Source organism: Euprymna scolopes, chromosome 21 (genome assembly GCF_053919585.1).
Source record: "Euprymna scolopes isolate OS-2025 chromosome 21, ASM5391958v1, whole genome shotgun sequence".
In the NCBI taxonomy this organism is placed as follows: Eukaryota; Metazoa; Mollusca; class Cephalopoda; order Sepiida; family Sepiolidae; genus Euprymna; species Euprymna scolopes.
In genome coordinates this window covers 57,811,792-57,837,970 of record NC_136502.1, presented here as the reverse complement: position 1 = coordinate 57,837,970, position 26,179 = coordinate 57,811,792, and the positions used below count along the sequence as shown (strand labels likewise).

Genomic DNA, 26,179 nt, shown 5'->3' with positions numbered 1-26,179 from the left:
CTAAAATATACTTGAGTTTTGGGATTGACTTATGTTTATAAAATTTTGTTTTAAATATTCTAATTAGCCGTAATTTATAATTAATAAGTCACTAATCTGTCTCTTAACTGTCTAAGTATTTCTCACGTCTCTCACTCTATATTGATTCAACCACTCTCTAAAGAAAGAGTGACTCTTTTTCCAGCTTATTTACACTGTATTCATAAACATGTATATAAATTAGATGCTAAATAAGAGGTCGCTTTACTTCTATATTATCCAGCAAAAACTATTATTTTTAGTTATGCAGGAAGTTTATGAATTTTCAAATGAAATCAAAGTTGCGGTTGCGATCTAATGGTTATGAATACATTTAGCATAACATACATACTTTGGTCATTTTCAAAGTCCTATAACATCCTGAACTTGCAGACTATGTGATAAAGTTATTTTAATTAGATAATTCTAATTCTTACAATTTGTGAAAAGAAATGGCAAAATATATGGAATATTTCCAAAACAATAAATTAAACAAATATCAACTATTGGATGAGAAAATGTGGAATTGCTATCTAATCAAAAGCCAGACATAGTATTAAGCAGAGTCAGAAAATGGACATACATATCTGACACATGAACATTTAATTTTGACATCTCAGTCATCCTCTGTGATCAACTACTCACAACCTTTTTAACCCCTCTTAGATCTCACTAGTCCATTCAAAAATGGCCTACTGAGATTTCAGATCAAAACTGGATAAAATGCAACAAGTTTTATTGTTCACACTAGTTGATAATGGCAGCAGTTCCATGAACTTACTTCACCCACTTTTAATTCTTACAGTCACACTAACATCTGCTTTACCCTGAGCTATAATGGTATCCACCAAGGTAATAAAACTTCTCCAAAACTTTAAAAGCTTCATCATCATTCTATACTTTCTCCACATCTTAGTTTGCATCCATTTCCATTCTCTTACACTTGTTGCACATAAACTGGTTCTCCTCGTTTAACTTATGAGGAATTCCTCTGCACTTGTGTATCCTATTTTTACATATGCCACAGAAGATTGAAATGTTCCTGGCTCCCTTTTCAACGACCTGAGCAGGGAAGCTTTTTCTCTTTTAGAGAGCTTTCCAACACTATAACCACTGATCATCACTTTAGTTTTGATGACATTCACTTGCAGACCTTTACTTTCCACAGCATTCCATCAAGTTGGTCTTCCATTGTTTCACAAGTAACTACTAAATCATCAACATAGAGAATCTTTTCTAGATAACTCATGTGAAACATACTAGATAATGTTTCTCAGACACAAATAAAAAACAACAGACTCAGTACATTACTCTGATGTACTCCTGTTCCTACATCATATGACTAAACCAACCTATCAGATAATCACATCTTCCACCTGGATAATCATATCTGCACTTAATTTTAAGAATTATATTTTTATTTTCTTTCTAGGATGCATCAAGCAAAGGAAAGGAAACTGGGAAACAAAAAGCTCCAGTTGTAAGTATTACTCTCCTTTTATATATATAAAAGTGAAAATGTCTGTGTGTCTGTCTGTCTGTCAATTTTTGGTCTACAGACTCAAGATTTGAGAACTGAACCAAACTCCTCTGCCAGTTTTGGGTCTAAACACTTAAAAATTTAAATGTAGGTTACTTGGACATGGATCTAACTATATAATATGATTTGAACCCAAAACAATAAATGTTAAGGGGTCAAAATTGGTGTTAAAGTTAAAACAAAATTGACCTCTGCGGTTTCTACTAAATTATTCAGCCAATTTTTGGTCTAAACATTTGAAATTTTACATAAAGTGTATTTAGACATAGGGCAAGATTTTTAATTGTTTCTTTTGCTGAAAATTTGGCTTCTAAGGGGTCAAAGTTCAAAAGATTTTACCTTTGCAGTCTCTAGCAAACTATTAACCTAATTTTGGGTCTAAACATTTGAAATTTTACATAAAGGGTATTCAGACATGCAGCAAGCTTTTTAATCAGTTTTTGGGCAAAAAATTGGTTGACAAGAGGTAAAAGTTTACAGAATTGACCGTTGCAGACTCTACCAAACTCCTTCACCAATTTTTTGGTCTAAACACTTGAAATTTTTGTAGGTTACTTGGACATGGGTCAAACATTTTAAATGAATTTTAGCCCAAATCAATAAATGTTAAGGGATCAAAATTGGAGTCAAAGTTTTAAAAAATTTGATGTCTGCGATCTCTACCAACTTTTCTCTATGGTAGTTAAGGAACCTATTATATAAAAGGACATTACCGTACATATTCACACTTTTTAATATATACATATGCACATAAATTTATGAACAGTACATAGGGCCCGAGCAAAGCCAGACGGAACTGCTAGTATATATATAAAAGTGAAAATGTCTGTGTGTGTGTGTGTGTGTGTGTGTGTGTGTGTGTGTGTCTATTTCCCTACAAAATTACTTTGTCAATTTTCTGTCTAGGGACTCGAGATTTGACATAAGGAGTATTGAGATTTGGGAAAATCTTTTTAATCATTTTTCGGCAAGAAATTTGGATGTCAAAGGGTCAAAGTTCAATGATTTGACCTTTGAAAACTCTACCAAACTCCTCCGCTAATTTTTGGTCTAAACACTTGAAATTTTAAATGTAGGTTACTTGGACATGGATCAAACTTCTTAATTTGATTTGAGCCCAAAACAATAAATGTTAAGGGGTCAAAATTGGAGTCAAAGTAAAAAAATGTTATCTCTGCAGTCTCTACAAAATTACTCAGACAAATTTTGGTCTAAACATTTGAAATCTTTCATAAAGGACAAGTTATGAACAGTACATAGGGCCTGAGCAAAGCCGGACTGAATTGCTAGTATATATATATATATATATATATATATATATATATATATATTTATTCCAGATAGAAAGATATCTAAAAATTAAGAATTGTATTTCAACAGGGGTCATTGATTGTGTTCAATCAAAGAGAGCAAATTATATTTTTTTTATTATTCTTTATGTCATATACAGTCATATCTTGCCATATATATATGTATATATATATATACTCCTATAAATTTTTATTTGTGTGTGTATTGATATTCATATTAAAAACCCTTTTTTCTATTTATTGAAAAGAAAATACAACTTTGTTATATATGGGTTGTGGAATTGCATTCACTAGCTAAAGATCTAGCTAATTTACATATTCTTTTAAACATTCATTTTAATTAATTCCCTATTAGTTTTGTTGTTTTCTTATGGGATGATCATCTTCAGTTAATTGTTAGGTGTAATTATATTCATGCAGATATTCTACATGATTTATACTTGTGTAATATTTGCGTAAAAAGATTATAGTAAACACAAACCTCTTTCTATATATATTTATGTATGCATATATGAATGTGTTTAAAAAAATTTACCTACCAAACTCCTCTGTCAGTTATTGGTCTATAAACATGAAACTTCATATATAGGGTATTTGAACCCATGTGCAAATTTATATTTGGGTTTTAGCCTGGGAAAATCGGTTGAAAAGTGTGAAAATTTAAAAAAAAAAATGAAATTTTCCAGGTGAAGGTCAAACAATGGCATTATGAATATGCATGCATAACATAATAGCTATTGGTTTATGTTTTAATTTTTAGCCTTGCAGCAACATGTCTTCATAGCTCAAGCATTAACGTCAAAAGAAAAGTAAATCGTAAGTTAAACGTTTTGGTTTTGATTCTCTGTGGTGGCACACAAGTCATTTTTTTTTTAATTTTTAAATCATTACTATATACTATATATTGGGTGCAATATAATAATAAATATAAAATCTGCATTAACCAAAATATCATTTAAGCGTATTTTACAATTGAGCCATCCCACGCAGTCTGCTAGTATATATATATATTTCCATGTTATACTTACCAGGCATTGTCCAGGATGCAATGAAGTCATTTTATTTTTTGTTTGAAGATTTTTTTTTTAACTTATACAGAAAATTTTAGTTATAAGGTAGACAACTATTATATTCTTCAATTTAAAATGAGTTATCCTCTTTGCTGATTTTTATTTTTAGATGATTATTTAAAAATGATTACTATACAGAGAGTAAATGAAACTCCTTAGCCGGGGTAAAAGTAATTCATCTAAGAGAAAGAAACTTTGCTAAAAACCAAAAACTGGATAGAAAGAGTCTGTTAGTTCTCTGTCAATCTTCTAGTGATGTTGTGTTATATAGCATAGTATCAAAAAAGGTATATATTTTGCTAATTAAAACGTACATGTGTATATACTTGTCTTTGTGATCTGCTTGGGTTTGCGATGGAATTGAATGTATATACGTATCACTAAATGTTTGTTGATTCTATACTATTTGGACCATCTGTTTTCTTATATATATGTGTGTGTGTGTGTGTGTAACAGTCTATTTTATGGCCTGTGATTAGTCTATCTAGGTGTGTTGATGTGTATGTGTTAACATAATTACATAAACATATATACATAGGACATACCTGTTCTGCCATTGTTTCTTTGGAAGATCTTCAACCGTCTTGGGGAGAGGGATTCTGTGTAAACAAAACCTTTTTAAGACAGACCAAGATGCTGTATATTTTTATGTACATATTTCTTTATTTTTCCCAGGTAGTCGTCATAGCAGAGGAGTGATCGACAATCTTGGCTTGGGGTTAGTTTTACATCTCACATTTGAGACCTTTCCCCCTTTACGAGGAGACCCCTTTCAGATCATCTTCTTCCTTTGACGTCTTCAATCCAACTCAAAACTTTGTTCCAGCAAACCAAAACATGTGACAGATGACACATCTTACCAGTCACCTGTTCAGACACCTTCCACTGCAAATTTGACGAGGTCACCAAGTTTGACATGATAACCCATCAAAACATAGCTTCACATCTTGTTTACTTTGCCATATAGATAGATAGATAGATAGATAGATAGATAGTTACAATGATGATTAGATAAACTGATAGATAGACAAATAACAGATAATTTACTCTTCTGCTCGGACAACTATATAACAGTTGTCACAAACAAAATACATGTTTCCAATTTATAATGAGCCAAAATGGAAGTAGCAAGTCTTAGAAAATGTCATGAGAATGGTTATATCAATGCGCATTCTGATTTGATTAGAAATAGCAAAACAATAATATTAGCAGTTATTTTGGGCTGGAATAAATAATTTTTTTAAATAAATGTTATCATATAGCCAATAATGCAGGACACAAATAAGTATTGGCTAGTCAGAAGAAAAGTTTGCTTTGCCAACTTAAATGCTATTTGAGTCTTTTTAAATGCAGTTGGTATGCAGTTATTCATATTGGATTTTCTTCTATTTCTGCACTTCCTCTCTGTTCTCTACCCAGTCAGCTCTATTAAAAAGACACTTTTATTTGAGTTCAACTATCTTACAATATTAGGATGCTTATCTACTTTAGCATGTCATTAAATCCATGGATGCATTCTAATTTTTGGCTTCATTCCTCAGCTTCATATTATTTGACTTTGTTCTTTATAAGGCATTCACATTCCTTGTAAAACTGGATCTTAAGTTCCTCAGCTGTCACAGACATTTTACTGAGTCACATTGTGTTCTTATTCATTCATGAACACCTCCGAAATGTCATGTATACATCTAAACTGATTGTCATCATGATGAAAGAATATCATACAAAGAGCCTTGATTTTGTTTATGTGATAAACACAAATCTGTATCTGCATGTTTCAGCAGTTTAAGGTTAGCTGCATTTAGTAAAACATCATATTTAGTTCAAAGAATGGATTTATATTGCTAATGGCTTCATTCCAATCAAAAGATTTCATGATAGTTTGATTGGTTTCATATCATTTTGTGTTTTTCATATACATTGTTTGGATTGAGTAACAGCAGTAGCTGTTAAAACATCGTGACTTCCTCAATCACTGTTTCTCTATTGGGCTCATGTTGGAGAAGAACTTGTAGGTCATGCTGCTCAATCCAGCTTGATTAAATTGATGTCTTTGGCTTGCAGATTCAGTACTGCATTTGTATGACCACTTTGCCTCACTACTTTGTGTCAGATTTGATATCTGGATATGCCTTTTTGATAAACTCATCAGCTGAATCTTGCATCATCATTTGAAAGTATATCTTCCCAACCTTGAACTCATCCTTTAATAAAGATATAAGAGTTTCAGATTTCGAGCATTAATGTATAAACTTTACACAGGTACTTCTTACTATGTTGCTGAGACTGCTAAATGTGAAAGAGCATAATCTTATACATTCATTTAAGTCTTTACAAAGACAAAAGAAGATAGGGAGCAAACTAAAACTATGATTAAAGGTGAATAAGAAAACCCATCAACTGCTGAAATATGATGTATCATGGCTCAAGTATGAAGCTATTCGAAACTCTTTTCAAATCCATCTATCCAACCGTTTCAGCAGTCTTCAATCAACCGACACAAATGTTGAGGACTTGTGGCAATCTTTCAAAAGGAATGCCTACAAAGTAACACATTAGACTCTTGACACTACCAAAAAATGTGTCAAAGATTGGATATCAGGCCGTATAATTGAGCTCTCAAACCAAACAAAACAAGCTCAATTTTTCTGCTCCAATGACTTCTGTCAACTCTGTCATGGAATTGCCTGCGGTGCGAGAGCAGATTTCAACATTTACTGGCAGAAATTTGTTGAAAACATGGAGCAAACCTCATCAGTTAATGATACCAGAAAACTGTGCAGTATTCTTTGATCTATAACGAAACAGTTCAGAGACAACAGTTATTTTCAATGAACAAGGCGAGCCTATCAGAAATTTTGATGAGCACTTCCAACATTGGATTGATCACTTTGTTTTGTTGTTTAACCATATCAGTAAAACCCTTCAGATTCCAACTGTTTCTTCTCTGGTTTATAACATCACTTGCCCCCCCCCCCCAACACACACACAAATCTTGAATGCTATCAAAAAACTAAAAAACATTAAAATGGCCAGAGAAGATGGCCTTTTATCTGAAATCTTCAAAAATTCTTCAAATGCATTAGTCTTAATCCTCCATCAACTCTTCATCCATGTTTGGGAAACCAAACAACTTCCTCAAGACTGGAGGAAGGTGATAAATGCTATTGTAGTAATTATTGCTGTATCAACCTTATCAATATCAATGCAAAAATCTTTGCGACTATTCTGTTGAAGCAGTTTTAAAAACAAAGAGACACACAAACAAGGCCAAACGAATGGTGAAACTATACTGACCAGGTTTTCACTCTGAAGAATACTTAAACATCGCTGAAGCTACTAGCAATAGACTTCTGCTTCATTGATTTTACTGCTGCATTTGACTGTTGACTGTGGAGCTCTTTGGAAGGTCATACTCTCAAAACTGTTAGACCTAATCAAAGCCTCTCCACTTGCATTAAAGTTCATGTGTATTGCCAGGAGTTATGCTTTTTTGACATTCACTCTGGTGTCTGACAAGGATGCATTCTCTTGCTTACATTGATGAGATCACATGCCCTAGCCAATTTTAAGGTGTAACAGTAAATATTGGATTTGGACTACATTGATGATATCACCATATTGAGACATTTAATCAGCCATTGACAAGATACAATCTTATGCTTCAAAGATTGGCATGAAGATGAACACCAATAAAACAGAGATTGATGGTAGGTCTTCTTCCAAATGAAAAACAACTGGTTGTCTTCAACATAGAAACTCTTGAAAATGTTGATTGGTTAAAAAATCTTGGCTCCATCATCACCACAACAGGTCAAGGGGAGGAAGACATCCTCAACAGCATCAGCAATACTCGCACTGCTTTCTGTCAACTTTGATCGTGGCTCTGGTTTTGAAAAAAATAAGACTAAACACCAAAGTCAGAATCTACTGGGCCCTTGTTTGCACCATTCTCTTTTATGGCTGCAAGACTTGGCCTATGTGGGAAAGTGACCTACACAAACGGGAATTATATCACCATCACTGCCTACGTCACATCTTCTATGTCTGCTGCCAATAGTTTATTTCCAACGGTACAATTCACACTCACTGGAAGATTCACTCTCTCTAAAAACCTCTCCTTGACAGAAACCCTTGTTGGTTTGGCCACACCTTTTGAGAACACCCAAGTAACTTCATCCATTAAGTTATTGACCCAGCACTACCAGCACCATTGCCAGGCTGGAAGAAATGTCATATTGGCCATTTCAAAATCTGGCTCAGGATGGTGAAGAAGGATACTGAACTAATTCTAGACCCTCACCTTTACAGGGTCTGTTGCGGGAAACACAAATGACTTACACTTATAACAGAAGCAGCCTTAGATCACTGTGCTTGGTCAGCCAGTATTTAGGGCATGGTGAACTAGCTTTGTGTATGGATACAAGTTTTTTATGGCTATTCAGCCTCATCGATATCTATCAGCAGGATTGTATAAAAACAGCCAAAGTTTTTTTTACTGGATTTTCCTTGACTGTTAGAATAATGTCACTTCCAATTTTGAAGCACTTCACATAGACAAACTGCCCCTCTCAACTAATGATAAGCTTAGTCTTCATTCTACTCTATGTAAATAGCATGTGGTATTGTTGGAGAAGGGTCTCTATTTATTTGTTTCACCTTCCTCCCCAAGGACAGAGTTAGACACAATGTTGGTTATTAATGTGGGGAAAAATCCAGCTCCTCAAAAAAGGGGTACTCTGGACTTGAACAAAAATGAAAATTGTCTTAGTCTATAAGAATTTCTCCACTGATCAATGACAGAAAAGATGAAGTGTTGCATCAGAACAGATACTAAACTTTGCTCCTAGCCAAATGGCCAAGGGTATTTGCAGCTGTTTTGGAAAGGATGAGAATAGTGATATTATTCATAAAACCTATGGAATGAGGAAGAATCACATCGCTAAAATTAATCTATAGAGATTTGTCACGGTCAAATACCCTGATAAACTGGGCAAATCATTTTCCCACAACTTATAACCGTTTATGAATTAATTCACAAAATATAAAATATTTGTGTTTAGAGAATGCATATGTTTGCTTGTACAATTAATTATCAATGTTATTCAATTTATTTAAAGAGTTTGAATTTTGAAGACCCAGATGGAAAGATCGAGATGCCTCCATCCATGACTGTTGATACATGGAAAAGGCCTCATGAAATGTCTGTAAATAAGGTAAGTTTATTTAGGCAGCAAACTGTCTTTAGACATGTGTATCTATATTAGGTCAACAATAAACTCTTTGGTGTTTGTCCAGAATTTCACTTATATTAAAAAACAAAAATGAAGAAAAATCTATATGATGTACTCTGACAAAATGAAAATATGCTCTCCAAAAAATAAATTGATTTTATGAGTAACCAGATGAAGCGCTTCTGGGCTTGGTGGGCGATCATGTAGAGTTTGTGTCTGATAACAAAATGCTGGTTCCATTCAGCTCACTTGATTGGCATAAAGATCTTATCTCAATTAAGGAAACCTAAAGAAACTTGACTAAAGATAAATTTTCTAAAAGCCATCCAACACATGCCAACATGTAAAAATGGACATTAAACTGAATATGATGATAATCATTATTATCATCATATTCGGTTTAATGTCATAGATTTATATAGTTATTATAAAGAAAATAATGGATCGTTTAAAATTTAGCATATATATAATTTAACATAAATTAACAATATATTTTTAGAGTAATACTGTTTTTTAAAGGATACAATTTTTTACATGGCAAAATGAGTGCATAATGATTAACTGCTGGTAGGACCTGTAGAAATTCCACAGTTGTATTCTTCCTCTTTTGTATATTGTTGCTATATTGAAGATATTCTATGGAGATCCTGCACAAATGCAGACTCCACAACATTATTGTACCACCTTTGTTCAAAGTGAAAAATACTTATCTAAGTATTCTGGTTAATGGTGTTACATATTATAATAATAGAACTCTCTCTCTCTCTCTCTCTCTCTCTCTCTCTCTCTCTCTCTCTCTCTCTCTCTCTCTCTCGCTTTCTCTAAAATGCTTAAAAAAGTTTTTGATATAATTCCATTCTCTGGACATTCAGCACATATGTGAATTCCACAATATTGTCCTTCAATGGAACAGATACTACAATTTGATCCTATTCCAAAAGCCAATAAAATGTATTTTAGTTTGAGTTTCACATTCAACACAGCAACATCAAATAAGATTTAAAAAATTACTCTTGTTGTATAGCATCTTCAGTGATTAAGCAATCCCATCTTTAACAAAAGAGTATGAAGACGTACATACAACCATGAAATTGCCTTAGCATATTATTATATGGGACGGGAACAGAAACTTTACAAAGCAAAAATGAAACTCAGTAGATTGAATCAAACCTGTACTTCAAAATCCATGGTCATTTTATGCACAGTGTGGCTAGGTGTAGTGGAACAAGTTATCTATTTACATGTCTGTCTTTCTATCAAACATTCAAAAGTGACCAGTTCTTCTGTTTTTTTCTGTGATTGGTTTTCTCTTTAAAATATCTGCATCTGAATTGTTTTGTATCCACAAACAAGTAAGAAAATGGATTTGATGATGACACACTTGTATAAAAGTTTTATGCACACACACCGGTAAGTGCAAATACAACATTACCACTTGACTATTGTGAAATGGTTATTGAAGTGATGAAATAAGTGATGAGGTTAATCATTTTTCCTCTTTTTGTAAATGCTCTCTATTTCCTTTATATTTTACAAAATTTCCTTCAAATTATGAAAATATGGTGACTTTAATGAATTCCAGCCTTTCTACGCACTTTCTATTTTTACACGTATGAAATGGTACCTTTTTCTTTTTTTTTTTTTTCATAGAATCTGGTTGTTGTTGATTTAAACTGTTTGAACACCTTTGATTTGATCACACCTAATGAACATCTTCACGACAGTGAGGTAAGAATCAATATAATTTTTTAGTCTTTTTCTAACTGATTTTATGTCTGACAAGATTATACTATAAGAGTAAAAAGATGATTACCGGTGCATTATATAAAACAATATGAATAAAAATTATCTAATTGTTAACATTTAAAAGTTTTCTGGTAAAAATTCAAATAATTCCCATCCCTTTGCAGCAGAAACCACATTAGATGATCTGAAGTGCATGATATCATAAAAAATCTACACATCTCAAAAGAATCTGAATGATCTCATCCCGACTGTACTATTAAATAAATGCTTCGTTAAGCTTGCTCCAGTTCTCTCCAAACTTTTCAACAAATGCCTTAACAAATCTTGTTTTCCTGACTGCTAGAAAACTGCTTCTTTTATACCAGTTTACAAGAATTCTGGTGAAAAAACTGAACTATTAAATTCTCACTCCATTAGCCACCTCCCTCTCTTTGCCAAAATATTTGTCCATAATTAATCCAGCTCTAGTCCACCACCTTACAGTTACTAAATGTCTGTCTGACCAACAATATGGATTTAGGCAAACCCATTCTACTGCAGCTATCCTAACTGTAACCTCTGAATAAATTTACCATGCACTGGATAAAGCAGGGGAAGGTAGGGTAGTAGCTCTAGATATAGCTAAGGCTTTTAACAGAGTATTGTATGAGGGTCTTCTCAGGAAAATCAGATCATATGGTATTACTGGATAAATACTTAACTTAATTAAATCTTTCTTAAGTAGGAGAAGAATCCAGGTTGTCCTCAATGGATGTATGCCAAAACAATATGATATAAATGTGGATGTATCTCAAGGGTTGATCCTTGGACCTTAATTATTATTGATATTCATACATGAGCTCCCTGATAAAATTGTCTCTGAGATGGGGATATTTGCTGATGACACCATGCTCTATAGCAGGCACGAGGGGAAAACTAATGAACACATATCTAAGGCAATAGCGGAAACCCTAGAGGAAGACCTTCAGTTTGTAGTGGAATGGGGACAAAAATGGACAAAAATGGTGCCAAGACTAAGCTCATGTCCTTTAATAATTACAAGAAACCTTCTCATCCACCAATAACTATGGCTAATGATACATTACCTGAAAGTACTTTATTCTAACTCCTTGGTTTAATGTTCACAGAGAACATGAGTTGGAACAGATACATCGAGAGCATTGCCACAGCTGCTTAGAGGAAAGTGGGCTCTCTCTACCCTGTTAGGAAGTTACACCTGAAAGTATCCTATACCTCTACCAGGCCACCATTTGCCCATGTACGGAGTATTGTTGTCACATTTGGGCTGGTGCATTTACTAGTTTCTCACTCTTGGACAGAGTCCAAAAGAGAGTCACTAACCTTATAATTCCTGAACTGTCAGCTAGGCTTCAGCCACTGCCCTAATGATGAAATGTTGCATCCCTCTGCCTGTTCTGCGTGTTCTACAAGCATTTTAATTGTATATGCTCCAACGAACTACAAGCCCTTATACCCCCTCGATGTAAATACCCCCCCCCCACCGGACAAACCCGACAAGCAACAAAATTTCACTCTAACACAGTAGAGATCTCCGGATGCCAGAAAGCATTCTACTCTAACAGTTTCTTCCACAGAACTGATAGACTTTGGAATTCCCTTCCAGGTTCCTGCTTCACCAACTGTACTAACATGCAGAAGTTCAAGTGTAATGTAAACAAACATCTTATTGCTCAACTCTCTGCATAGTATCCCTGCAATCATGTCCCAGATATTATAGTAGCCCCTACATCAAAGTGGCACCGTGCCTTGTTTTTTTTTTTTTTTTTTTTTTTTTTTTTTTTTTTTTTTTTTATTACATTTTCACCCCAAACAAGGCAAATTGCCACTTTGGTGTAGGGGGCTACTATCAGGGGCAACAACTACTGGGGTACTATGTAGGGATTTGGGCAGCAAGGTGTCGGTTCACGTTACACTTGAACTTCTGCACGTCAGTATTGTTGGGGAAGCAGGGACCTGGAATGGAGTTCCAGAGTCTTGCGGTTCTGGGGAAGAAACTATTAGAGTAAAAAGATCTTTTACATCTAGGGACCTCTACAGTGTGGGGGTGGGATCTAGTAGCCTGTCGGGTTTGTCGAGGGTGCTCGCGTCGTGGGGGCACAAGTGATTGCAGTTCATCAGAGCATTCACCACTAAAATACTTGTAGAACAGGCAGAGGGATGCAACATTTCGTCGATGGGACAGAGGCTGAAGCTTAGATGCCAGTTCAGGGCCTATCAGATTTGCGACTCTCTTTTGAACCTTGTCAAGGAGCGAGAGACTAGTAGCAGATGCACCAGCCCAGATGTGGCAGCAATACTCCATACATGGGCGAATGGTGGCCTTATAGAGGTACAGGATACTTTCGGGTGTTAGTAGTTTTCTAGCACGGTAGAGAGAGCCCACCTTTCTTGCAGCGGCCCTGGCAATGCCTTCAATGTAATTGTTCCAACTCATGTTTCCTGTGAACGTTAGGCCAAGGAGCTTGAAAGATGGACTCTCAGATAAAGAGTCGTTGGCCATTGCTATTGGTGGTAGAGAGGGTTTCTTGTAATTATTGAATGAAACTAGTTTAGTCTTGGCAGCATTGAACGCGACCAACCACTTTTGTCCCCATTCCACTACAGATTGGAGGTCTTCCTCTAGTGTTTCTGCCATTTCTTTAGAAATGTGTTCATTCGTCTTCCTGTCGTGTCTGCCATAGAGTGTAGTGTCATCAGCATATATACCCATCTCAGAGGCAATGTTGTCGGGGAGGTCATTTATGAATATCAGGAACAATAGAGGTCCAAGGATAGAACCCTGGGGCACTCCCGCATTTATATCATATTGTTTAGATGTGCGACCGTCGAGGACTACCTGGATTTTTCTCTTATCTAAGAAGGATTTAATTATGTTAAGTATTCTACCAGTGATACCGTATGATCTGATTTTACTGAGGAGACCCTCATGCCATACCCTGTCAAAAGCCTTAGATATATCTAGAGCTACCGCTCTGCCTTCCCCCGCTTTGTCCAGTGATTGGTATATACGTTCAGAGATCACGGTGAGGATGTCTGCTGTGGAACGGGCTTGTCTAAATCCATATTGTTTGTCAGTCAGTAGTTTAGCATCTGTAAGATGATGGATTAGAGCGTGGTTAATTATGGTCTCAAATATTTTGGCAAAAAGTGGAAGGAGGCTAATGGGGCGATAATTTGATGGGTCTGTCCTTTCACCAGAATTCTTGAATACTGGTACAACAGAAGCAGTTTTCCAACAGCCCGGAAAGCAAGCTTCATTAAGACATTTGTTGTAGAGTTTGGAGAGAACTGGAGCTACTTCGGCTGAGCACTTTTTTAATAGCACAGCTGGGATAAGATCGGGTCCACATGCTTTTGAGGTGTCAAGGTTTTTTATGATAGCATGCACCTGAGCAGGGGTGGTTTTCAGATCGTCTAGTGTGGCGTCTGTCCGCATAGGAAAGTCAGGTAGGGGGTGGTTGGAAGGGTCCAGTGTGGAGTTTGAGGCAAACCGACTGGCAAGCATGTTAGCCTTGTCGGTTGCTGAGGAGACAACCTCGTGATTGTTGGTTAGTGGGGGAATTGTCGATTGCCCATTATTTACTACACTGTTGTAGATTTTCCAGAAGTCTCGAGTTCCTAGTTTTTGTGCTTCGATGCGCTTTTTAGTGGTTTCCGTAAATTCGCTCTTAGCTGTCGCTATTTCTTTCTTAACGTTATTTCTAGCTTCTATATACTTCAGTCTGTTTGAACTGGACTTATGTCGGTTAAACCTACGGTATGCATGCTGCTTTTGAGTAATGGCAGTTGCACAAGTCGACGTAAACCATTGGGGAGAGTGGGGCTTACTATAAAATTTCCGCATGGGAACATGCGCTTCGATTGCAGTTTTGAACCAGTCAGTGGTCTCGTTTGCACACTGTTCAGCAGGGAGAGAGAAAATATTTTTCCATGGAGCATCTCTAATTAGTTCCCTGATGGCTTCCCAGTCAGCCTTATTATAATATCTCGTTGTTTTGAGCACTGGCTCTTCAGTTTTGGGTCTAGAGTTTAGGGCGATTTCAACCATTATCACTGCATGATCAGCGTTCCCGAGTGGGCTGTGGGCCTTCGCTATGCAGTCATCGGGAACTGTGGTCAAAAACAGATCTAGAAGTGATGCGTGTTGTTCTTCCTGGTCAGGGAAACGGGTTGGAAACGTAACAATTTGTGATAGGGAGTGAGATATAGCGAAGCTATGGGTTGTGCTGCCCGCTGCATCTGTGTGAGCAGAGAATCCAAGCCAGTTTTTATGGTGGACATTAAAGTCACCAAACACATGTATTTGTGCGCTAGTGTCGAGGGACAGTGCCGTGTCTATGCTGTCAGATACTTTGTTTATTATGGAGCAGTCCTGAGTCGAGGGAGAGCGGTAGAGAAAATAATAGTAGCTAATACTGTGTTGCACGTTTAGTCTAAAGCACATAAAGGCTTGATCATCTGTTTCTAGGTTTGTTTCTCTAGTCAAGGGAAGGGTATTACGAATGTAAACTCCAAGTCCGTGCATATGTCTGTCAGAGTCCTTACGGCAGAGTGGGAGATATCCAGGCATGTTAAAGTGGTTAGAGGGAATGGAGGAGTGTAGGTTAGTCTCACTTAGTGCTAAGATATCCGGGGTATTTGTTAAGAGAAATGCTTCAACATCAGCTAAGTTAGTTCTAAGCCCACGGATATTTGTGAATGAGAGCCTCAAGGGAGGAGGCAAGTTGAATTTGTTTGTCCCTAATCCTGGTTTAAGCTTATTTTTAGATTGTACTGTCGTCATATTTTTTTTTAAGAGTTTCGGTAAGGGGGAGCTAAGCAAGAGGTTATGCGGAGCTTCAGACATGCATCACAAGTAGACCATCAGCTGACCTTTCTCCAATTAGGATTGTGGCCTCAGGAAAGCCCACCGGGGATGAGTGCAGGGTCCCTTTCCATGCGCGTCATGGCACTGCAAACAACCCGATATTATTCAACTGTTGATGGAGCAGCCGCTCTAAGCGCTACCAAAGAGTTAGGGCTCCTGTACTACCAGTCGGGAACAGCAGCCAGGAACTGTCAATCCGGTACCCTCAACCCTTTAGGAGAAGGTCAACCCAATCTAACTGCTCAGGCATATCTTATACTCAAGCACTCCCAAATGTTCAGTTTTAGGGGTGGGGCATGCTGGGAATGGGGAAGAACGGCGTTCATTGCCCTAGCCAGGAAACAAGATCTACCGCTGGGTGTTTCTGTCGAATCACTGAGATAGTGTCTCTGCGCTTGTCTAATAGGCAAAGAAGGAGTATGGAAGCCGGGCGATAGACAGAGCCTATCTACTCCTTAAGCAATTTAGGTTTGCAAACCGGTGAATTTGTTTGAGTCATCAGCTCTAGGAAGGTTGTCATCCAAGACTGAAGAGGCCTCTCTCCCCTTTGGTTTAGTTTCAGAGTTTTCCTTCTCCTAGACGGATGATCTGGGAAGATCTACTGGGTCCGTCAGCCCTGAGAGGGTTTTCTCCGCGCCTAGGTTCTAATCCAGGTATTTCTGCGACCCCGCGTTGTTAGTGTTACTGGGTTAGTTTGTTGGGGATTATATCTACTGATTAGTTACACTCCTCAAAGTGATTTAGGGACATGCTATTTACTTGTTAATGGATAAAGGGGGTGGGTGAAGTTCATGCAGTGTAAGCGTCTATGTTTGTAAGAGGGCTTGTTAGGGAGGAGATAATGTGATTTTAGTCGTACCCTTTTTTTTTATTGTATTAATGTTAGCTTAGGTCTAGTATAGTGTTACAGTATGAGTAGGTATTAAGAATTGAGCTACGAGTTGTGCCCGAGCTATTTTAGATGATAGGAGGGTTAAGATGTAAGTGCAATATAGCATGGATAAGACAGCAAGTATTGAGTCATGCGTAATTAGGTGAATAGATATATATGGGCAGGTTTTCAGTAGGTGCGAATAGAGTTGGAGTTGTAGGTATTTTTTAGTAAGAGTCATGGGGCGTTTTGCATAACAAGGAGTGTCGTTTCAATATCGTAATTAATCGTTGCAAAACTCGAGACAGTTGTGTAGTGCATATCGCTTTGTTTCTGGGTACTTTGGCTGTTAAGTACCTGCCTTTGTGTGCATAGGCTGTTAAGTCCCTTACTGGATAGGAATGAGCTGTAATGCATGCCTTAGAGGTAGAAATGTATAGATGTTTAGTGATGGTTATTAAAACAGTTTGCATGTGAGGGATTAGGGGCTGGAAGTTAGCGATTCAACTACAGATGCGGAGCACCGGAGCAATGTGGGAGTTTAGTGGCGGATAGGTTGGAAGGAGTAGATTGTTAGCGTTCAAGAGCAGAGGGGTTATTTATTTACAGATGGATTTCCATTAGGATTTTTGAGTTACAGGTAAGGTTTAGTCTGAAGAAGGGAGGAAATTTTTTTTTTTTTTTTTTTTTTTTTTATGCATGCAGGTAAGACAAACGCAATCGTCTTGGAGGTAAAATGTATAGGATTTCGTAGCTAGCTATTGGGTTTTTCCCTCCCAGTTATAGGGACAGCTAATTCGTTGGGATTTGGGATTGTAGTCATTAAGGTCAGGCGCAGAGTGTTGCATCTATTCAGAAAATTAGCCCTAGTATCACAGCTGGGATTATGTGTATTGCAGTTAAAAATATAGTGCCAGTCAAATTATGAGCCACGTGCAGTGGTTTGGTATGGTATGGGTATCATGGAGGACACTTACATACAAGCAAGCGTACGGTGATTGCATATATTAAGTATACTACTTAAATAAAGTTCTTCTGCCTTCTATAGTAGTAAGAAAGTTGGTCCTAGCTCTGTTCTATATTCTTGCATAGGCTATTCGTTTTCGAGTAGAGTTCTGACCTTAAAAAACGGCTCGCGTCGGACTAAGTGTTAGAGACCATTTTTACGCATATGTAATTAAAATGCATTAAATAAATACATTTAAAGAGAAGGTATACACAGTTGGTAAAAGCAAAACGAGAAATAAACAAACAAAGTGAATAAATAAATAAAAAATAAAGTAATAAGAAACGACTCGCATAGAAGCAAAGAGTTAAAGACAATATATGCGCATATAGTTAAAATACATTAGTCAAAATTTTAGAAAAAAAAAAAAAAAAAAAAAAAAAAAAAGCAGTTGCCATTTTGGTAATATTAGGATTTGTTAAATTAAACTTAGCTTATATTGTTTGCCCATTTTCAAAATTTTCGCGTCTGTCAGCGAGCGAACCCTGCTTAGTGTGTCGGCTTCACTTCCTTTCCCCGGATTTTATATCTATTTATAGTTTAGTGCGCACATGTGTATGGTAATTTTACTTTTTTTTTTTTCCTTTTTCCCCTTTTATTCTTTATTCTTTTTTATTTTTTTATTTAGGTTAATCTTCTGCCTTCTATAGTAGTAAGAAAGTTGGTCCTAGCTCTGTTCTATATTCTTGCATAGGCTATTCGTTTTCGAGTAGAGTTCTGACCTTAAAAAACGGCTCGCGTCGGACTAAGTGTTAGAGACCATTTTTACGCATATGTAATTAAAATGCATTAAATAAATACATTTAAAGAGAAGGTATACACAGTTGGTAAAAGCAAAACGAGAAATAAACAAACAAAGTGAATAAATAAATAAAAAATAAAGTAATAAGAAACGACTCGCATAGAAGCAAAGAGTTAAAGACAATATATGCGCATATAGTTAAAATACATTAGTCAAAATTTTAGAAAAAAAAAAAAAAAAAAAAAAAAAAAAGCAGTTGCCATTGTTTGGGGTGAAAATGCAATTTTACAAAAACAAGTGTTAAAAATATATAAATAGATTTTTTCAAACTTATCAGAAAGGCACAATTATTGATGAGAGGCATTTTTTTTTACATTCAAACATTTATACTTAATGTATGATGTGATTTAAACATACCAGTAATACCTAATCTGATATTTACACAGGATAGGCGTTGACAGTTTCCTCCAAAGAAGGAAATTTACAATGAATATCTATATCAGCCATATGTACATGCCAGTCATCGGGACATACAGCTCTTAACATTCCCAAATGGTCACCCATCTTGTACTGACCAGACTTCATGTTGCTTAACTTAAATGATCTAATGAGAAACAGTGTGCTAATGTGCTTATGCTGTGTGACTTAATAGGATATATTTTTTGCTGTTTCTTATTGCAGACAACTGCCACATCTTGTGCTTATTAATATCATGAAATTACTAGATTAAAGGAAATCATTGATTTTCTCATATGCCCTTGTCATATCAAAGAAGCAAAAATGTTAAATTTCAAAATACATCAATGAGTGCCCGATAAAGGGTTAAAAAAAAAACAATTCTTTTATTTTTTTTTCAGGTTATGCGGCATATCATCACCCAAATTATAACACTCTGGGAAAATTCACTTCTATCCGTGCCACGACAAGAAGTTATAAATGAGCAGGGCAACTTATCTGTGACTTATACTCATAGTTGGAGACCCTGGGAACATATCTATGCTTTGTGCAAATCAGGGAAAGGAGCCCATATGCCTCTTTATAACCAGCATGGGAAATATATAGTCCGTCTTTATTTTATGGTGAGTAGGATTGGATATAATTTTCAATTTTCAATAATAAAATTCAGTTCAATGCTGGTATGTATGCAAACTTGCAGTTGTGTGCATTCACTGCATAAACTTTGGTTGTTTACACATTGTCTTTGTCTAAATTTGATGCTTGATATCAACACTTGCCATATTTTAAATCATATGAGCTCAATCGCTGCTGTAATTAAAGGATTTTCCTTCCAAACAAAATCATAATTCAACTTTAAAACAAGTTATGTTTTATGTTGAGACATTTCAAATGATACTTGGTTTCTCTTTCAAATGAAATACTTACGATCAGAATACTGAGCCCAATCAAAACATCTCTTGATAAACAGGGTCCCGCTGACACAAACACAAAATCCCCTTTTTGTCTTTGTTTTGTTTAGAATATATATACAGACATATATCAGACGTCTGTTTGGACCACTTGAGATTTATTGACTGTTTAATCACTGGACATAAAAACTGACTGACTAGGGAGTCTCTCAGTTCATAACTTCTGTAAAATTTCAAGTACTTTGCAATCACAACATGAAACCTCACCTTTAAGAAGCCATTATTTTTTTAAAGCACCTAACCAATTTCTTCTCTCTTTGATAAATGCTACTTGTAGTATGCATCTATGCACTTTAATAAAAAATGCAGCATGTTTCTGCTGATATGACCTCTGGTTTTATCTACGTTCATTTATCTACAATGATATTTTCCTGTATATAAGTGTTGAACAAAATAATTGGAACATGGTTCTTCAAAGATATCAGTCCAATTGAGCTCATAGTTAATAGTTTTGGTCCAAACTAGACTATTCAGATCAGTATCAGACCATCTGACTGGCAAATGGATACATTTTCAATCATTTCAAAATATGCTATAGTGTAAACATTTTGAGAGGAGTGCGTGTATGTTCCACTCAAGTACGCTTTTATAACATGAATAAATATCACCCTTTTGTAGGTGTAATGTTTTTTATATACTTACATTTGATAAATAAAACAAACTGTCAAATTATTAATCAAATAACAATATATATGTATATTTCTTTGCAGGGATCTTGGCGTAAAATCGCAATTGATGACTCACTTCCATTTGATAGCAATGGCAAGCTATTATTACCAGTGACCACATACCAGCATGAACTGTGGCCATTGCTGCTGACAAAAGGTCTTATTAAAATTGCTGCCCTTGAGTGAGTCACTTTAGTCTTTTTCTTCATACCAATCTCGGTTCATGCTTATTAAATGAAGACATCTCATCTCTGTAACTGGCTATGCCTGTCAGTTATTGGAAAGGTGTCACTGTTTAATGAGTACATGTAGAGTGATAGTCTTGACCTGCCTTAGAAAATCAAAGGGTTAGTATACTTGCAAAATAGCTAAAATGACAATCACATCTCTTAGTTTTCCATATACAAGCCATAAAACTAAGATTATACAATTCAGTGATGATAAAGATGAATATTTATCAAATTCAAAGAGCTCATGTTGACTTAGTTGTCATGTGACCATTTACAAAAGGGAAAACATATGCTCAGAATTTTGAGGTTTTATTTTTTTTATGGAAATTGCTTCAGACAAGGCATGAAACCACTTGATATAAGATGCTAAAGATAAAAATAAAATTTTAAAGTCAAAAACTAGACAACAATAAATGTTAGATGATAGATTCCAACTCAGAAAACAGCAATTCTTCATCCTTTGTCAGAATTTAAGAATTAAAGAACAAAGTAATGAAAGCAAGAATTACAAGTCTGTCAAAAATAAATTTGTGGTCCACTTTCTACTCTACTCAATAAGCGTTAGTAATTTGCATGTGTGAACACTGACTCATTTTAAAAATGAGATATGACAACAGTCGCATTGATAGAAAAACACGGTAGACGTGAGCAAACAAAAAAGAGATTTGTGCATCTCCGAGAGTGCTTTTGGCAGTTTTGTTAGTGTTGTTCCAATGTTGTTCAATGAGTTCCTCAATTATTATGACAAAGAATTTTTTAGTTTTTGCACGATATGACCACAAAAAGATTTATATTTATATTTATAACCAAAATAAGAATGAACCAATCCAAAATCCAGAATAGCTTTATAAAAATCTCTTTGAATTTTTCAGTCATAATTTTCCATCTTGACACAAAAAAAAGAACTACGCTCTGCTGATCTTGACTGGATTAATTCTTTACCTGACTATATTTATATAGCCATTTTTGTTTTGCTTGGGAAAACTACATTTTCCTATTACAATCATGGCTCTGCACTCAAGATGTTATGCAACCAACAATCATCTTTACTTTAACAAATCTGAATCAAAATTTGAATTGTGGCAAGAGAAATTTTGGGGATATTTAAGAATACAGAAACTACACAAAGGTATTTGGTCACTACTCTAAAATCCTGACAACTCAGAATATATTAAAAGAATACAACTGTTTTTGCAGAATTGTACAATGTTTAAACAATAGAATCTTGTTTCTGATAATATGAGAGGCTTTGGATATTAGATGCAAAGCATTGAATATATTGAGAGCATTATTTATAAAAAGGAAAACCCAAAATCACCTCTCTATATACAGAACTAACGCCTCTAAAACATATTGAAGACAAGATGATTACTATGTTATGAGGACCAAAACAATTCAAAATACATTAAAATTCTCTGGTAAAATAATAAACAATAGTCTATTGATTTCTATGGTTCTAAAAAGACTATCTGGTGACTTTAAACCATTTACAACTGTAGTAACCCCAAAAGATAACCCCATAACTTTTAGTCGATTCAAAGTAGCACTAAAAGCTACAAAGAAACAAAAACAAATGATTATGGAAAATAAAAAAAATTTACAAATATTATGAATTTCAAAAATGCTTATCAAAAAACCGATAAAATCAAATCTCAACTTTCCCATGAATAAAAAAAAGTATAGTTTTCTCAAAATGAATATTATAAGTTACCCAACTATAAAAGTTTTTAATGTAAATATACCAATTTGAAAGGGACTCCATCAAAAATATGGAGAAATTTCCTTTTATTTACACATACTTTTGATACTTCAACAAACAGTAAAAATTTCCTTGTAGACTGTAGAGCTACAGCACACATTATCATAAAGGAATCTGATTTTATCAGTTTTAATAATTCAAGCTTTAATCCACAAATTTACTTTGTAGAGCTGGCCAACAGTAGTTGAGTAGTTTTGAAAAGAGAAAATGCTAAAATCTCTGTAAAAAATAATGGTGAACTTTGCATATTTTTAAAAATGCTCTTTTATACACATGTTTTAACAAAATATATTTTTTGTATAAACTGCCATTAAAGTTGGCCTCAATAAATCAAAATTTGTATATCCAAATGGAACTATGATGTTAAAGAAAATGGACGATTATATTATTTGAAAAGTGCTGTTCCCTCAAAAACTGTCTGCCATGATTTGGAAACCTGGCATAAGACACTGCATTGTTACAGATATCAAAAAGTTGCCTACTGTAATGTTTGTAGCTAAGGAAAAATATGCTAAAAATTTCATTGAAGCAGTTAATTCAAAGAATTGTGGACAATGAAAGGTGACCATAAAAAATGAAATTAACACTTTAACAAAAAATAATACAAAGTCGTACTCACCCCAAAAGATAAAAATGTAATTTTTTCTTACTATTTTTTTTCTCCAAAAACAACACTGGTATCAAACAATATGAAGCAAGAATTGTTGCTAAGTGATTTTCTAAAATTTCTGAGATAGAATATGTTGCCATTTTTTCATTGATAATGAATTTAACAACAATTAGAATTTTGTTAAAACCCAGTATAATCAAATATCTGTAAAAAATGCTTATTTAAATGCCCTGATTAACTGAAATTTATATTACTTCCACCCCTTGAACAAAAATTCAAACAATGCCAAATCGTTGCCTGTGTGTATACTAAAAGTATAAGTAATAAATTATTGATTTGGATTGACTATATATTAGTAATAAATTATAAGTAATATATTAGTAATAAATTATTGATTTGGATTGACTATATATTAGTAATAAATTATAAGTTATATATTAGTAATAAATTATTGATTTGAATTGACTATATATTAGTAATAAATTATAAGTTATATATTAGTAATAAATTATTGATTTGGATTGACTATATATTAGTAATAAATTATAAGTTATATATTAGTAATAAATTATTGATTTGGATTGACTATATATTAATAATAAATTATAAGTAATATATTAGTAATAAGTCATTGATTTGGATTGACTATATATTAGTAATAAATTATAAGTAATATATTAGTAATAAGTCATTGATTTGGATTGACTATATATTAGTAATAAATTATATGTAATATATTAGTTATAAATTATTGATTTGGATTGACTATATATTAGTAATAAATTATAAGTAATATATTAGTAATAAATTATTGATTTGGATTGACTATATATTAGTAATAAATTATAAGTAATATATTAGTAATAAATTATTGATTTGGATTGACTATATATTAGTAATAAATTATAAGTTATATATTAGTAATAAATTATTGATTTGGATTGACTATATATTAGTAATAAATTATAAGTAATATATTAGTAATAAATTATTGATTTGGATTGACTATATATTAATAATAAATTATAAGTAATATATTAGTAATAAGTCATTGATTTGGATTGACTATATATTAGTAATAAATTATAAGTAATATATTAGTAATAAATTATTGATTTGGATTGACTATATATTAGAATTAAATTATAAGTAATATATTAGTAATAAATTATTGATTTGGATTGACTATATATTAGTAATAAATTATAAGTAATATATTAGTTATAAATTATTGATTTGGATTGACTATATATTAGTAATAAATTATAAGTTATATATTAGTAATAAATTATTGATTTGGATTGACTATATATTAGTAATAAATTATAAGTTATATATTAGTAATAAATTATTGATTTGGATTGACTATATATTAGTAATAAATTATAAGTAATATATTAGTAATAAATTATTGATTTGGATTGACTATATATTAGTAATAAATTATAAGTAATATATTAGTAATAAGTCATTGATTTGGATTGACTATATATTAGTAATAAATTATAAGTAATATATTAGTAATAAATTATTGATTTGGATTGACTATATATTAGTAATAAATTATAAGTAATATATTAGTAATAAGTCATTGATTTGGATTGACTATATATTAGTAATAAATTATAAGTAATATATTAGTAATAAATTATTGATTTGGATTGACTATATATTAGTAATAAATTATAAGTTATATATTAGTAATAAGTCATTGATTTGGATTGACTATATATTAGTAATAAATTATAAGTAATATATTAGTAATAAATTATTGATTTGGATTGACTATATATTAGTAATAAATTATAAGTTATATATTAGTAATAAGTCATTGATTTGGATTGACTATATATTAGTAATAAATTATAAGTAATATATTAGTAATAAATTATTGATTTGGATTGACTTTATATTAGTAATAAATTATAAGTAATATATTAGTAATAAATTATTGATTTGGATTGACTATATATTAGTAATAAATTATAAGTTATATATTAGTAATAAATTATTGATTTGGATTGACTATATATTAGTAATAAATTATAAGTAATATATTAGTTATAAATTATTGATTTGGATTGACTATATATTAGTAATAAATTATAAGTAATATATTAGTAATAAGTCATTGATTTGGATTGACTATATATTAGTAATAAATTATAAGTAATATATTAGTAATAAATTATTGATTTGGATTGACTATATATTAGTAATAAATTATAAGTTATATATTAGTAATAAGTCATTGATTTGGATTGACTATATATTAGTAATAAATTATAAGTAATATATTAGTAATAAATTATTGATTTGGATTGACTATATATTAATAATAAATTATAAGTAATATATTAGTAATAAGTCATTGATTTGGATTGACTATATATTAGTAATAAATTATAAGTAATATATTAGTAATAAATTATTGATTTGGATTGACTATATATTAGTAATAAATTATAAGTTATATATTAGTAATAAGTCATTGATTTGGATTGACTATATATTAGTAATAAATTATAAGTAATATATTAGTAATAAATTATTGATTTGGATTGACTATATATTAGTAATAAATTATAAGTAATATATTAGTTATAAATTATTGATTTGGATTGACTATATATTAGTAATAAATTATAAGTAATATATTAGTTATAAATTATTGATTTGGATTGACTATATATTAGTAATAAATTATAAGTAATATATTAGTTATAAATTATTGATTTGGATTGACTATATATTAGTAATAAATTATAAGTTATATATTAGTAATAAATTATTGATTTGGATTGACTATATATTAGTAATAAATTATAAGTAATATATTAGTAATAAATTATTGATTTGGATTGACTTTATATTAATAATAAATTATAAGTAATATATTAGTAATAAGTCATTGATTTGGATTGACTATATATTAGTAATAAATTATAAGTTATATATTAGTAATAAATTATTGATTTGGATTGACTATATATTAGTAATAAATTATAAGTAATATATTAGTAATAAATTATTGATTTGGATTGACTATATATTAGTAAT

General features: G+C 32.9%; 1 protein-coding gene across 6 annotated transcripts in view; it reads left to right on the top strand.

Moving 5' to 3' along the window:
- The window catches only part of LOC145242387 (androglobin-like), a 337,568-nt gene that overhangs the window by 41,129 nt on the left and 270,260 nt on the right, over positions 1–26,179 (top strand). For all 6 annotated transcript variants that reach the window (XM_080105409.1, XM_080105408.1, XM_080105404.1 and 3 more), the window contains exons 4-8: positions 1,451–1,498; positions 9,059–9,154; positions 10,823–10,900; positions 19,283–19,504; positions 20,563–20,702. In XM_080105409.1, the coding sequence (XP_079961535.1) occupies positions 1,451–1,498; positions 9,059–9,154; positions 10,823–10,900; positions 19,283–19,504; positions 20,563–20,702 (584 nt within the window). The remainder of the gene's footprint in view (positions 1–1,450; positions 1,499–9,058; positions 9,155–10,822; positions 10,901–19,282; positions 19,505–20,562; positions 20,703–26,179) is intronic.